Below are 16,132 nucleotides of genomic sequence, written 5' to 3'. Positions count from 1 at the left end.
ACATGAAAAAATTGGCAAACTAAATTATTTTCATTGGATAGAGTTACTAAGGAACCCAGAAATTTTTTTGTTGCGCCAATAAAAGTTATCGTTATTCAACCTTTCGATTTTTTCATTCATAAATATTATTTTGTACTAGTACCTACTATAAACAGACCATGATCAATTGTTTTTCTTGAAACTGGAAAGTATCCAAGAAGTGTCTACAATGTGAGGCTCGAGGAAATTTTAGGTAAGACGTTCAAAATAGATATTTATGAATCATCAGCTAATTCTGAATCTATTCAGTTTTGTTTATCCAATGTTATTGCCACTGAATGTGATAATACTCAGTGGATGAACAAATTGTGATTAATCTCTCTACAAAATAAAAAACTGGGAACCATGTTTTAAGAATTTTCGAATTTTTATAATTGGATGTATGTTGCTCAATATTTTTATCTGTTTTTAAAACCAATTGCTAACTAAAAAAGACCTGAAATCAAGACGATTTATCAATCAAAGCATTTCTAACAACTGAGAAGTTAAAGAAATCTATTATATAGTTATATAAAATTAGGGAGATATTGGATATTTGTTGTACTTCTTAGACCGTTCTATATGTTTTCTTGATAAATCTTCCTGATTTTATGTCTTATTTGATGAAAAATTAGTTTCAAAAAAATAAAAATAAACTTTTGGGTCTATTTAGGTCTCTATCAAAATTTGAAAAATTTGACTTGCCATTGAAAATTTGCATCATATTGATTGATTTTTTCGAAAAAAAAAATAATGTTTCCTTAGTTGAAACATATCAAAAATATATAGTATAAATTAAAGAATCGTATATCAAGTAATTTGTAATGATTGTGACGCTGTTTACATCAGTCATGTCAAAGATACGGCCTGCGGGCCGCTTCCGGCCCCTGGGCCCTTCAATAAGGCCCGCGATCGCAATGTGTCGCAGAAAGAAGAATAATGTTTTTAAGAGATTTTACACGTCATTCGACGAGAGAAAGACAGTATCGCCATATTTCAGCAACAAGCAAGTTATAATAATTCAGTTCATTTTTTTTTTCAATCTGGCCCACCTATGAATTCCAAATTTAATATATGGCCCTATGCAAAGTTTGACAACTCTGGTTTACATAGTCCAGACATCTCAGTATGTAGAGAATAGATCAAAAGGTCATCAATACGTTTAAAAAAATGAAACTGGAATAGCAAACATATAGTCAATTATAGAAATTCAAAAATTCCTGAAACGGAAACAAATTCAAGAAGTTTTAGAATTAGTTCACATACATGAGCTGTATATATAGTAAGATATGAAGAACATAAGTTTTCATATAAAAGTTTTTGAAGTATTTTTGAAATATTTGATTAGAAAATTTAGGGACTCTTTTTTCCTCTGGCTCTGAAAGCTAGGAATACATAATTGAAAGAGTAAACTTCGGTGTTTTATTTGCGCAATCCCAAAATTAAAACGCTCATATACTCATAGTTGGTAAAGACTTCGTTCCGATTTACATGCATATATAGAATACTTCCAAAACATATCAAGAACTTATCGTCAAGTTACTGTTAAGAATTTAAAATCCTGGTTCAAAATCAAACTGAATATGGCGAAAGAATATAATAGAAGATGCTTCCTCTTACAATGTCGAAAATAGAACATTCTTCCCACTTTTCTACAAAATAACATAAAAAACATGAAAAATGACTTATACTTACTTACAATAGAAAAACTTCTAAATAGTGAAAAACAATAATCAAACTTTAAAATTATCTTTTAAATTTGAAAAACTAAGTAATTGATACAACTAATGAAATTATTTATGAAAACTCTAAAAGACAAGTTATTTATAATAAATTATCAAATAAAAAACAAACAAAAGAATAAACTTATTAATCTTATTAACAAAAAAATTAATTCAGCTCTCCAAAACCAAGATTAAAAATATTTAATATACACAGATATCTAGGGATATTTTACAGTTTCTATAACTAGGACCAAAATTTTCTATTGAACCTATAATTACTAAAGATATTTCAATCAAAACTGTGTTAGCCAATATTGATTACATATCCATTTTAATACAAAATAAAAAAAAGAAATATCGTTATAGCTATAATAACAAACATTTTATAACCATTCAAAATTTTTAAGTTGAATCCAAATTTAATAGTCATACAATTTAACAAAGGTATTGTCACAGTTATAATGGAGAAACAGCAATATTTAGTTTATCTGGAGAACTAATTGGAAATAATATATCATATAAAGAACTTACTGATAATCCTACTCTCGAAATTTATTAAAAAAGTTCTTAACAAAAAATAAATTCACAATGAAACTAAAAAGAAGTTAATTACCGCCGAATCATGTTCTTTAGTGCTGTTCACTTAAATAAATGTTTAACAACTCTATAACACAAATTGAATGATATAAATAAAAATTGCATACTTAATAAAGAAATCATCATAATATATCATAATTAACAATATTCATTCCTAATAATACATTTTTGTTGAAGTTTGACTTTGAAATTTAACATGACACTATACTGTAGTGTTTACCTTGGTAAGTTTCTATTTTCGGATAGAACTTTTAGAATCTGTGATATATGTTTAGCAGCTGCTATACTTTTCACAGGTGCAACCCTGATTTTTCTCTTTGTTCTCTTGGACAGTATTATAGATATATACGAATACATAAAACTGAATATGTATACGTACAGGAAACAATCACACGTTCAATGGATAATAACTTCATTTTTTTAAAACGTGTTAAGGATTCTAAGGATAAAGTGTTCTTAATAAAGATTGTTTCTAGCATTTCGGCTCGACTTCCTTCACAAAATATTCGATTGAAGTAGATTTTATAAACAATATACGATCCATAACAAAATAAATGAAAATACCGTTTAAAATATGGTAAGAACTAGGAACCATTCGACAGAAAATAAATTATAATTTGACATTGATCTAAATGATATATACAAATCATATTGACTATTTCCTTCGAAAAATTTAAGCCAACCAAAAAGCTGTAATATTTTATGTTTACCTAGCAACGATCAAATTTCAGCGATAATACTGCACTAGTGCAAATTATCGATAATTTGCACTAGTGCCAAATTTTCGTCTAGGATTAATAAACATCATTTGGTTTCAATTTTATATTTTAAGAAAAGGAACAACTATTGTTTATTTTAAATTAAATTTTTCTCAGGAAATAGTCTGCCAAAATGCCCTCTCGTGCATGTCAAATTGTCTCATAATTTCCTCTCGTGCGCATTCGCGCACTCGAGAAAATTAAATTATCGACAATTTGACATGCACTCGGGACATTAATATTGATAATATTTCGGTCATCTAATAATGCATTTAGACTATTCCAAAATTAGCTTTAGGAGTGCTGTTTATTAGATGTTGATTACATGTATAGCGTAAGATGTATATCATAGAGTCAATAAACTGTTTTTATGTATAATCATAAACAAAAACGAATTATAGAAACAAAGGGATGTGTACAGTGGTATGAAATAATCTTTTTCAAAATGGATTTCTTTGTAAATTGTCAATATCATTAATATACACGATTCAGTCACCAATCCTTAACAAATACGACAGTTCTACATCACTGTGAAAATGTAGGTGGTCTAAATAAGATGTCTACACATACTTGAATCCGGCTTCACATCTTTAAGTAACTGTGAAAGATACCATGTTTGATTTTATAATACCATAATCATAATTTAGAAGTTTATAGTAACGCATTAACAAGTAGTAGCTTGTAATGGTGGACATGTTTATCCATTCGTAATGGTATAAACAGTTTTATTTATGCTTTGTGCAGTAATTATAAAAAAATCTAAGGCATATTCATTACTGGCGAACAACTTTTAGATTAGAAATCCAATATTTAATATTAAATGTTATTACTAAATTTCACATTCCTCGTATAGTTAAATCGAAAAATAATTAATTTAAGAACAAGAAGAAAGTCGGGCTGCTTCATTATTAAAACTAGTTTTTGTACTATTCACTCACATTGCTCACTTAAAACTTCATAAAAATCTAAAAAACAAAGATAATCAATAAAAAGGAAAGTTGATATTTAGGTTCTTTTCACTGTGTGAGTTATATGTGGTTTTGTAACCTGATTGTATAAAGTATGGAGTGTAGAGGTAAGGAGAACCATCTCAATGTATCGAAACGTGTCTGTTGAAAAGAATCAAATCTTCGAAAAATAAGACGTTCTCTTCCTTACCTCTATTCTCCATAGTAAAAAGGTATATGTGTGATATTTGACAAAAGTTTTGAACTCAAACAAAAATATTCTCAGAAACAGTTCACCAGTTCACCTGCAAATATTTTAATTGGCCCTAAACTCGAATCGAATCACGAATCGAGAAAGCAAGCAATTGACAGTTCAAGAGTAAATGTTTGATAAGTGATTCGATTTTAGAGAAAATTTAGTATGTTGAGATAATAATATCGGAATCCGTTTAAGAACGAATCAAACTGAAGGAAAAGATTTGATGGCGAACCTTGATGTGAAGTAAGTGGGATAGTTACAAAAATAATTCGGGAAATTAAAAGCAAATTCAAAGTCACAGATGAAGAAAGATATTGATAGAGTGGTAGGGTATTCGATAGGAAATATCGTAACATCAAAATCAAAAACTTAATTATTTAAATCAACAAAAAGATGATGTAACAAAAAGTGTAAGTAAGTTGTAATTACACTGACACTAAAAATTACACTGTCTGACGCGCGTTTCCATAACCAAGCTGTGGTCTCCAGAGACTGAAGGTAAACACTGTGCTCAGTACTACTTGCTATAACCAAAACTGGAGTTAAAAGAGTCAAAAGAAATATGTACTCACAATACCTTCATTTAGTATGTCAAGATTGATCAATGGATTTTTAAAAATTGCCTTATGGCTGGAATTAATCTTCGCGGGACAAGGTTTATTGGTGGGAAAATTTTGTAAAAAACAGGTAGTCAAGTCATTGGATTCTAGTTTACCTTCAGTCTCTGAATACGATAACTTGGTTAGGTTAGGTTAGATACTTTAACTGTCGACCGCCTAGATATAAAGATATGGGTATTCTATGCATACCTTAGTTTTTTCTCCTTATCTATCATAATATTTGCAAATAAGGGTAATCCTAGCTTAATTTTTTCCAAAACAAGGAAAAAATCTGAATATCTGAATTGTCCCCTTAAAGTCCTAATACAAGCACTACCAAAAATCTACTTAATCCTTGACATCGCCTGTAAATATATGAATGATAAATCAAAAATAAAATCTTAATATCAACCTTATTTAGCTTATAGTTTCCGAATTTAAAAGAAAGAAAATTACCTCTTGCAAATCCTAAAATATATTTTATGGCTTAATAGACCGGTATAATCTAAAGATAAATACCAAAAGTAATTTTTCTTGATGCCCAACTACTCATGTGCTGTACCAGGATCAAACTATATATCAAAGGGTCCATACTAAGAGAAACTTGATCTACAGACTTAATTCACACCTGATTTAAAATACATACTACTGCCTGGGAATCTATTTAACCACACGTATCTCTATGCAGCACTCGCGTACTCACACAAGCAGACAAGACAATATAACTTCAATCTTACTTCGGCCAGCTGCAAAAGTATGATCTCAATCATTTTAATGGAGTGTATATGATTCTAAATATCAATTGTACTAAATTGTTCATGTCTCTACAGTACTGATGATAATATAAAATTTAAATAATATTTATGATATTGAACATGATTTCTTTTCATTACAGGCTTGTGCTCCCAGATATATATGGTTTACGAAAGATTTGAATCGCAGAGACCCCGTGGGAACTTGTTTTGTGTCAAGTGGAGCTTTTGATAATTTTGAAGAATATTCTCCGTGTAGGACAAGTAAGTTCGTATCTAACGAGTTTTTTAAACGGAAATAAACTATGATTGTTAGTTTCCAAAAGCCACGATTTAAATAAAAAAACCTTATAATTGTCAAGGTTCGCTTCAGCAACATTTTAAGGTAATGGTAACACTAATAAAGTTTATAATTATATTTTTTCAATAATAATAATGTTTTTATAATTGTTTTACGCTTTTGTAGTAATCCTGGAACTACCGCATAATGTAGTAACCCTGCTTTATCCACACATATTTTTTCCTGTTGCATTCGTTTATTACATCTCTTTCAGTAAATATTTTTTAGATGTGTGTTAGCTGCACTCGTCACGAAAATGAAGAAGCAAAATCAATCAATGATTAGGCGACTGATGTTCACGATAGAACAGCTCAGCACAAGAAGCATCGAAAGTGATTGGTGATTACTCTATTAGCGATGCAGAAGTATTCCGCATGAAACATACAAGGAGGTGCGTAGAAGCATAATAAACGGAGCGCAAAGAGGGGACCGGTCAATGTGAACAATGGCACCAGCGCGCAGCGTGTATTCACCCCTTATTCACTAAGATTGCTGATTAAAGGTTCGAATAATAGCAGACCAACTAAATATCTACTGAAAAACCAGCGGCCAGATTTCAACTCAATATTTCGTGATGAAAAAGCTCTGTGCAAAAATGGTTCCAAAGAAATTTTGAAAAGATCAAAAACCACGTCGAATGACAATTGCAGAAAACTGTTTGGAACAGGCAGAGGGAACAGTGTTCCTACACTGCTCGATCACATGCTCATCTATTTCTTTGACAGCATAGGTCCATAAGGAGATAATTACACTTACACAGACCATGCATCAAGAATTCTATCGAAAAGTACTTGATAGACTTCGAAAAAATGTCAATAAAGGGCGTCGAGACACTGTGAACAATTGATGCTGCATCACGACAATGTACTCTGTTATTGAACGTTGAGTGTGCGGCAGGTATTAGATTTCAAAATGATTCCAGTGTTCTCTCAGCCACTATATTCGCCGCATCTATAAGACTGTGCCTTCTTTCTCCTCTACAAAATCAAAAAGGTTATTTAATAATTAATATTATTAGAGAAATAAACATTAAAAACAGGTGATTGTAATCCATAGGCAAAAGTAGAAATATTTTTCCAAGTTATACCTCGAGTATGTTCGTATGAAATAACATTTCTATAAATATTGTGAATATACTGGATATATACTTATATTTCCACTTAATTATAACTTTTATACAGCTGAAGGTGGAAAATTTCAATTTTACAATGCTCCATTTCTCCACAAGGTATGAAGAACATTATGTCATACTGGTATTTAGGTATAACAGTTTAAACCTTGATTTTTAAAGAACCTTACGTTCAGAAAGAATGATTTTAATATGAAAACTCAACAGTACAGCTACAGTAGAGCTACATCTTACAAATCCAAATCAGAATCGGAATCAGAAGATGAACTGTTGCAACTAATATTCACAATCAGTAATATTGTCCAACTTTCATATTATCTTTTCTTTAATCGTATGATTTACTAAATTTTCCCAGTTTTCAGTCTTCACATTATTTACAGCCTCCAGAAACAACTGTTTAACATCACTCATTTTAAAAGAATTATTTTTTTTAAACTTCTCTCTTTATTTGGTGGATATATGGTGGAGAGTTAACCACCGTCATTCCACGATATTCTGCAATTCAATAGATTTCGTATTTTTTTAATTTTTTGTTATGAAGGGAACACAAAGAATACAATTCTTCTTTCACAGAACTTAATACTCTTTGAATTGTGCTGAACCACAGCAACATAAATGTAACTATCGTTCAAGGCAGTCTCTGTAAAAACTTAGAGTCAACATGTGTCTCAGAATACCGTAATATAAGATAAATTGAAAATCATTTTCCAACTAAAATATAATTTCACTTATTGTCACTCGTAATTAATATTTAATAAATTAACATAATTAATTTTTTGATGTCCTAATGGTAGTCACCGGAACGAGTAGATTCAAAAGTCGATAAATACCGTTAACAAAACCGTTTGAACTGCCTATGTGTACTATTATCTAACTGCTCCCCTTTCCTGTTGGTAGGAACAAACCAGAAGATGAATTATTTGAAAATTTATTTATTTCTTCTTTGGTTTCTCATTTCTTTTATATTCGTTAGGTAATTCCTTCTGCATACGATATAGTTTCTTTCTATTTCTTTTAAAAGTTTCTATAGGGTGCTTCGACTCGACCCGCAAGTTTCTATAGGGTGCTTCGACTCGACCCGCAACAAGAACTTTGTCTATTGATGAAAATTGCTATTCTTTAATAAATCCGTAAATCGTAGATTTCCCAAAAACAAGCATACTACTAATCAATTCCACTGTATCATCAACACTTTCACTTAAATATTTGTCTGTGAATGATTTAAAACAATAGAATATTGATGTTTTTTCATTAACTGTTAAAGGGCCGATTTTTCGGCGTTTACGAGATCCTTACAAATTTTCCAAAATTACACTAGAATTCACAAAAGATTGCAGACTTCACCTTGCAAGCTGAAATTAAACTGAATTGCTAAGGATATACAACTTGGAGGAGACTCTTAGAATTAAAACAAAATTTCTAGCTTTTATTGGTAAATGGGTACTTATAGATCTTTTGATACGGCTATGTAATCTTCATTCCACCGGGCTTTTGACCACTCCAAACCTTTTTCTATTGTTCTGTACAGCTTATAAATATAAAAAACCGATAAGAGCCCGAAAACTTGTTCTTGTTCTGGTATATGAAGGCGTTATATTTCCATGCCTCTTCGATTGGTTTTTTTGAGGATCCCATTGTCAAGTATTTACTTTGAAATTTTCCGTGATTCATTAGTTTCCGATATTCTTAGATATCCAGGAAATTTTCATAACAAAATAATATTGCCTCAGCGTTATTAAATATTTCAGTGAATATAATCTCTTCTGTGAAAAGAATGGCAGTTAAAACTAAAAAGTTACATTTTTATTGCTCGAAATAAAACCTTGAAATGCAGGTTGATGGAACGTTTTCGTTGATCAACACAACTTAAATATGAAAGAGCTCCAGCTTCGACTCATATGTGCTCTTTGTGTTTTCTGTGTTATTTCTGTTACTGTCTTTTATTAATTTACGACAAATGTGTTGCCACATTCATTTTATGGTGTTAACGAGGCGGACATCCATCCGGTATTGAGAGTAACAATAAATTTTTTAGGGCTTTTTTTATGAGTTAGAGCAGCATTAAATTTCAAATTAAACTATATCCGAAAACCTAAAAAGGGGAACATGTGCGCGGCATGTGAGACCTTTGTAATGGACATGTTTATAGGCGGCACGTGTTAATCAATGCCGGATACTTTGCTTCAATTGTGACGTTCAGATCTTAAGGTTTAGAACCGAAAGGTAAAGACAAATGAACTAACTTTGGTTGGAGTTTGATAAAAATCTGAAATACATTTCCGAAAAGTGAATTTGTAGATGTTCTTATTAATTTTCTAAAGTTATATGTAATGGTGTGTTTGCTACCGAAATTGAAACCAGCTCCATTGCACAGAATTGTCGCGTGGACGTGTAAAAGTTTCACTAGAACATCTGTTGTTTAAATACTACTTATTCCTTGTTGATTGAAATATAGCAAATAACATGTTGAAGAAAAGTATGCGTATACACTACCAGTTCATGAAATGGATCTACTTGTTAGATCACTCCTTTCTCAAAAATGAGTACGCAAATGTCTAGAAATTTCTCTGTCATTCTATTTAAATCTACTCAAGAGATATTTTCAATAAGACAGACCACAATTATGTAGGGGTATGTATGTATAATTATGTATGCATAATGGCATCTTTAGCCACCAAATAAATAATGATATTCTGTAGGTAATAATAATTGTAAGCAACAGACAAATTTCAAGAGATTTTTCGAATAAATCCATGATATTTGAGTGTCTTTTTCCTGTGAAATCTATGAAGTGAAAACAAAACTATCGCCAACAATGACTGTTTCACCCCCTCCGATCCCTTGTATTATAGTGATAATTTGTAAAAAGTTAGTCCGAAAAGATAAAACTAACATATGCGCAAAAATTTTTAGCACCAAACGAAGTGTAATTAATGGTAGTAGTATTTGTCTTAACCGTTACAAACATAATCCTCAATTTGTTTCTTTCGGTTTCAGTATGATGATTTTTCAATGGCCGGAACACGTTGAAAGCAAATGAAAAAATGTTTTTTGAAGACGTGATTGGCTTTTTGGTTACATTTAATAGCAATGTATTCGATATATAAGTTTGACGCCACTCTTATAATTAGACAACCGTTAAATTCCGTTTTATTGTTGTCTGCCCCTAATATTATAATATTCGAATTTTAAACATCTCTTTACTGAGCATATATATATATATATATATATATATATATATATATATATATATATATATATATAAATTTCTTTAATTTTTTATTTGTTAGACATTTTGATGTATTAATGCTTCTAAATGTTCTTTATTTTAAGTCTCTTCTGTTTTAAAATGAGTTTTTTTTAATAATTTTTGAAAGATTGATGAAAAATAACAAATACACTATAACCTTATATAATAATTTAAAAACTTCATCGATAGCATTATTTAAAAAATAACTCTGAAATCTATTAAAAACCAAATATCAACATGTGATCATCAAAATTCAATTTGCGACCGTTTATTTAGTTTTGTAAAACTATTAACTTCAAATAATTCAAGAAATCCACCAGTGTCGTAGGAGTGTAAAAGGCAACTGTTATTTTCCTACTATTTATTCCACAAGGTCCTTCTCGGACGCCTATTCCTTTCTGAACCTGAAACTTGTAGTTTTGGTATCCAGAGCTACTCGCAAAAATGACTACACTGAATAAAATGACCCAATCATCTTTATCTCATTAAAACTCATCTCATGGTCCAAAATCATATGTTGATGGAACGTTAACAAAGCCTCCTTCCCTTACTTTTCCTAAACGCGAGCAAGCAATTATAATGCACTCTATCCCCAACACCGTTTTATTCGAATACATAAAATCTATAGGAGATATCATTTCCCCAAAAAACATTAAATTCGCATCAAGAATTTCTAACAAACGTATTTGCTAATATCTCTACTCAACAGAACATTTGCATCAACTCTACAATAATTCTTATTCGAAGACTAATTTCACCAGCTAAACGCATTTTAATATCGAATGTATCCCCTACTATCCCACACTCTGTTATCGAAAAAGCTCTCAAGGACATCGGACTGCATATAGCTTCTCCTGTTTCAGTTCACGGCATTTTAGAAAACTCATACGGTAGTTCTGATCCTCTCAACGATGCTTTATAATTTATTCCTAATATCCAAGGACTGTTAAATGATTTATCACTTCTTTATGCTGAAACAAAAGAGCGATCTCTGAAAAACCGTCTCACTCGACTCCAGAAAAAAATTAAGAGACAACTTAATTCTGAGGATCTCTCTGATAACAAAAGCATTTCTTCAGATTCTAGTGAACTATTTTCCTCCCATCTCCAAATCGCCACAGATCTTGAGGCTATTGCAGTTTCCACCTGGTGGAGACGGGATCTACTGTATACTATAATGAAAATGTTAAAAACTATCATTACCTTCTTTATGCTGAATATTGATATGGACAATTGATGTTGCGAATTTAATCTGGTTACTGATTTCTTTCCAGCCATAATCTGAAAGCTCATCAGAAATTGGAACCTGAAGGTGTCCATGTGACAAAATTTGAGCAATGTAACATCCTCTTATGTGTTGCTGATAGAGCTCTGCTGTGAATGGTGGTTGCGAAAAACCCTTTTTGAGCAAAATACCGTCCTGATGCCTGATTCTTCAAACATTTGGATTGAATACTTGATAATATCTTTCGTTTTGGTTATTTTATTTCTAAAAATACCGGACTGAAATGACATCATGTGATTGAGGGAAGTGGTCTTAAGAAAATAAATAGCAATACTTTTTTGGGCAACTTGAACGTCTCTAGATTTTTATATTTTTCAATTGATCCTACTCTTACTTTGGTAATGTTTTTTAATCGACTTGAACCATATGGATGATAAACAAACTCTTTGTATTTTCTGTTTTTTCTATTTTCCGACACATTTGAAATTTTAATTAAACAGTCGATGAAGTCTTTTAGGTTAGTTATTAATGAGAAAGCACACTTTTTGACTTTTTTAAAAAAGCCTGCATTTTTAATCATAAACTTATTTCAATTTTAAAGGGATTTAAAATAAAGTCGACGATATTAACTGAATAAGTCAATATTAAGTTAATAGTTTAATACTTGGATTTTTAATTATAAAGATAGTTAGGAATATTCAATTTGAACCTAACCTGACCATCCAAATTTTACAAATGTACAAATACTTTACAAATGTTGACAACTTTACCATGCGAAAAAATGTTTACTCAAAATAATTTAGATACGAGAGTATTATAAATTCGATTCTTAAGTAAAACTGTAATAAAATAAAACTAAAATCAAATATGAAATACTTCACAAACAATTTATATTTTTAAACAGCCTGTTAGATATTACACCCTGTCAATGCGTGAAGTGCTGCGGTCAAATCAAATAGTTAAGTAACCTTTGATTTTTCTCAACATCATAATCACATTTCCTGATATATTAACATTGTTGGCTAAAGTAATTATCAACATTTCAGTGTCGGAACACCAAATTGTTTCGTTTGCATCAATATAAAACTGACCAATGTGGAAAATCATTGTTGGGGCTGCTTTTTAGAATAAATACAATTAAATGAAATACATAATATTGAGGAAGATCCTTCTTCTGATGCTATTGTTGTTTTTCGATTATTCGGTGTTATGTCTGTAAACGTATAGATTTTTTTGTTCGAATAATTAATATCGTCTTGTGCTCATTTGAACTTTCATCAAAGGGGCAATAGTTTTCCTGCAAAAAATACAAAAGTCGTTAAATTGGACATTTTCCTTCCTTGTTTATCAGTTACTATATACTTTTCAACTGACTGCATTTGTCCTTGTATTCTATATATCTAATGCAGATAATCAATTGGAACTGAACAAGTTTAGAGTATAAAAAAATTTTCTCCTTATTATCCATTGAAAGCCCGACGAGTGGACCAGTCGCTGTTACAGTTTGACACGTTTATCAGAGCATATAAAACCAAATTGCTCTCAGATAAATCTCAATCTGACACATAGTGTTCGGTTGGTTGGCAATTCTCAAAATGACATACGAGTCTTTGCTTACCTCTTATATACTATAGCTGATTGACTGGATTGTCTCTAAAAAAAGAGTTTAGATTTGCTTGTAGTAGGGCTTCTTACATCAGAAGCTACTCTTGGAGTGTGTAAACTCTCTCTGTATACCTGCTATATCTGTTGAGAGACTACCAGCGATTCTAGCAATGTAAACAGCGAATCAGTGTAATGAACTATTTAAAAACCAAGAAGGACCTTGTAACTTTTAAGAATACCTTCAAATAGGGTTGGCGACCATGCCATGTGAGCTTGCAAATACTTAGTAAAAGTAAACATACCTGACTGACCAATACCTGACCCAGGAAATTCCAAGTATCTTACTAAATGTCCAAATAGCATACTATTAAATTAATCCTCCCCAATATACCTGACTTTGGGGAAAACGAAAAATCTTCTACCTAATCTTTGTTCCATACTTACACGAACTCAGGAGGGGCATTTGGAATCGTGGAAAAATTCATCGTTTCAAGCGTCTCAAGACCGCGAAGCGTAGTTTTATCTATCGATGTATATAAGGTAATCCTTATTTTATTCGTGAGAAATTTCTATTTGACTGTATTCGTCATTTCTACTTAGCAATATTATATTTTGCGCTCCATTTCCACGTGAAAATTGATATGGGTTATTCCATTCAAATATTGATTATTTGGTACCGCTACTGTTGTTTACATCAATGATTTTCTCATACAAACACATGGTACTCTTAGAGAAAAAACGTACTCCATTCATTAGGATCTGTCTTGACATAATCTAAATAAGCAAATAAGGGCTTTTAGAGACTACTACCCATGAAGATGAAATCCAACACTTTGTTGGTTATATTGGGTCTGGTAGCTAAACATAACATGAAACAGGAATCAATTACAAGAACAGTGTTGATATATAGATGTATTTTCGTCGCAGACAAGCCCTGTGTATATTTTTATTTATAACCATGTGTGAATAGCTATTTTTGAAAAATATAAAGAGAGTCTTGATACAAACTTGTTGTGCTTTAATTTCACAGGTACCGTGTGAATTTCGTGAAACTTATTCTCATTACATCTCTGAGACTCTCAGTATACTATTTATAGTTATAACAATATTGACTGGTCATGAACGTAGTTTAAGTGAAAATAGGGGATAAACTGTAATTAGAAATGTTAGTTCAATATTTTTTCACGTTTTAAATAATTGACATCCAAATAAGACACTTTTCATGAAGGTATAAGTACATTTATATAGTTGTAACAGTGGAATAAATCATAAATCTAGCAGGAATTTCTTGCTTCTTTTAGTAACATCAGCAATTATATTTTATAATAAAAGCATCAAAGAGATGAATAAAGACACAACATTCACAAACGATGAATGGATACAGAAATCGGTATTATATTATATAGACAACGTAGACTATTGAAAATACAATGGATAAAATACTAAAACTATAAATTACAAATGTGAGTTAAACATTAAGGTTAGTGGACGGTTTTACAGGAGAAAACTCTAAATCATTGTAACTTGAATGTAAAATAAGTAGGAATTTCTGGAGCCGTTGGAGATATTCATACTATAGATGATCACTACACCAACATTCACACAATCTGAGCCGCGTTTTGGTAACCAAGTTATCGCCTTCGGAGACTGAAGCTAGAGCTTCTCTGAAGACAACAACTAGGTTCTTGAAACACGAGTCAAACATAGTAATTATAAGTAAAGGTATAGCGGTGGTGTAAACAATGTGTTCAGTATCAATGTATTTCACATTGGCAGGTAGAGTTTCCTAAGAGAAGCTGCACCCTGAAAAGTTGAGGTTTATCAAAAACTGAAAAATTTTAAAATATAACGTTTCTTATAATATGTACTTGGAAAGATTAAGTAGTAAAAGCATATTCATATTGTGTAGACTAAAAACCATTGGTGCGATTTTTTTCACTGATCAATTTCCTAAACCTTTCTTACCAAATCAACCTTTTCAGTTAATTACATAAGTGGAAGAATTTGCATAGAATTAATTGTTATCATTTTCATTTTTATAGTATGTAATTTTATCGCTGTACCACATATTTTTTTAAAGAGTATAAAGTCTTAAATGTTTCTTCTTACCTATATTAAAACGAAATATAATCTGCCGATTAACCTAATAATTGATTGAACTCCTTCTGTATCATAACACTAAGTAAGTTTGTTTGAACTATCACTTTTGTTTCAGTGAATTGGGGATACCATAGACAAGGATCTTGCCAAGCTGGCTTTAGTGCTGCTATTAATAGAGTGAGTAACAAATAATTATAAATATTTCCATAAAATTTTAAAAATAATGACAAGCAATTATGACGGAGTTTCTAAAACTATTAGTAATATTTATACTTAATACTCTACTACAACTTCACCAATAATTGCAATTCACAATTGCACAGTTATTGTCTTCAGAGGCGAAGTAATTTTTTCTAATCCATCTATGTGAAAGACAAGAGAAATTTATTTTTATACATTTACACCTGTTTATACCAACGTTTCAAAAATTTATGTACATAGCGTAGAATTGAAATGAATTTACATATTTTTGGGTGATCCTAAATATACAATATCGAGTTTGGAAAAACGGGGTATTTACGAAATGCTCCAGCAATTGTGAGGAAATTATGTTCGATTCGAAGGATCAGATAGCGCATTTGAACTATAAACATGTATATAGATGAATCGAGTACTACCAAGCCTACCAATCATAAATATACAATGAGTAGTATATCATTGATAGAAAAATTACCAAAAAATATATTGTTCAATGCATTCCAAAATCTTGTAAAATGACAACTACGCTATGTGCCTTCGCATTTAAAAATACATAATATAGGTACACATTTCTCCGACCAACTTCCTCAATAAAACAATAATCCTTCGACCCCAGAAATTCCAAGCTACT

At 30.9% G+C, this 16,132-nt stretch overlaps 1 protein-coding gene across 2 annotated transcripts in view; it reads left to right on the top strand.

Moving 5' to 3' along the window:
- The window catches only part of LOC130446373 (integrin alpha-PS2), a 180,062-nt gene that overhangs the window by 116,716 nt on the left and 47,214 nt on the right, over nucleotides 1-16,132 (top strand). For both annotated transcript variants that reach the window (XM_056782594.1, XM_056782595.1), the window contains exons 4-5: nucleotides 5,798-5,918; nucleotides 15,419-15,480. In XM_056782594.1, the coding sequence (XP_056638572.1) occupies nucleotides 5,798-5,918; nucleotides 15,419-15,480 (183 nt within the window). The remainder of the gene's footprint in view (nucleotides 1-5,797; nucleotides 5,919-15,418; nucleotides 15,481-16,132) is intronic.

The sequence above is a fragment of the Diorhabda sublineata genome, chromosome 7 (genome assembly GCF_026230105.1).
Source record: "Diorhabda sublineata isolate icDioSubl1.1 chromosome 7, icDioSubl1.1, whole genome shotgun sequence".
In the NCBI taxonomy this organism is placed as follows: domain Eukaryota; kingdom Metazoa; phylum Arthropoda; class Insecta; order Coleoptera; family Chrysomelidae; genus Diorhabda; species Diorhabda sublineata.
The sequence above is the reverse complement of the archived record's forward strand: the minus strand, read 5'-3'. Positions and strand labels throughout refer to the sequence as shown.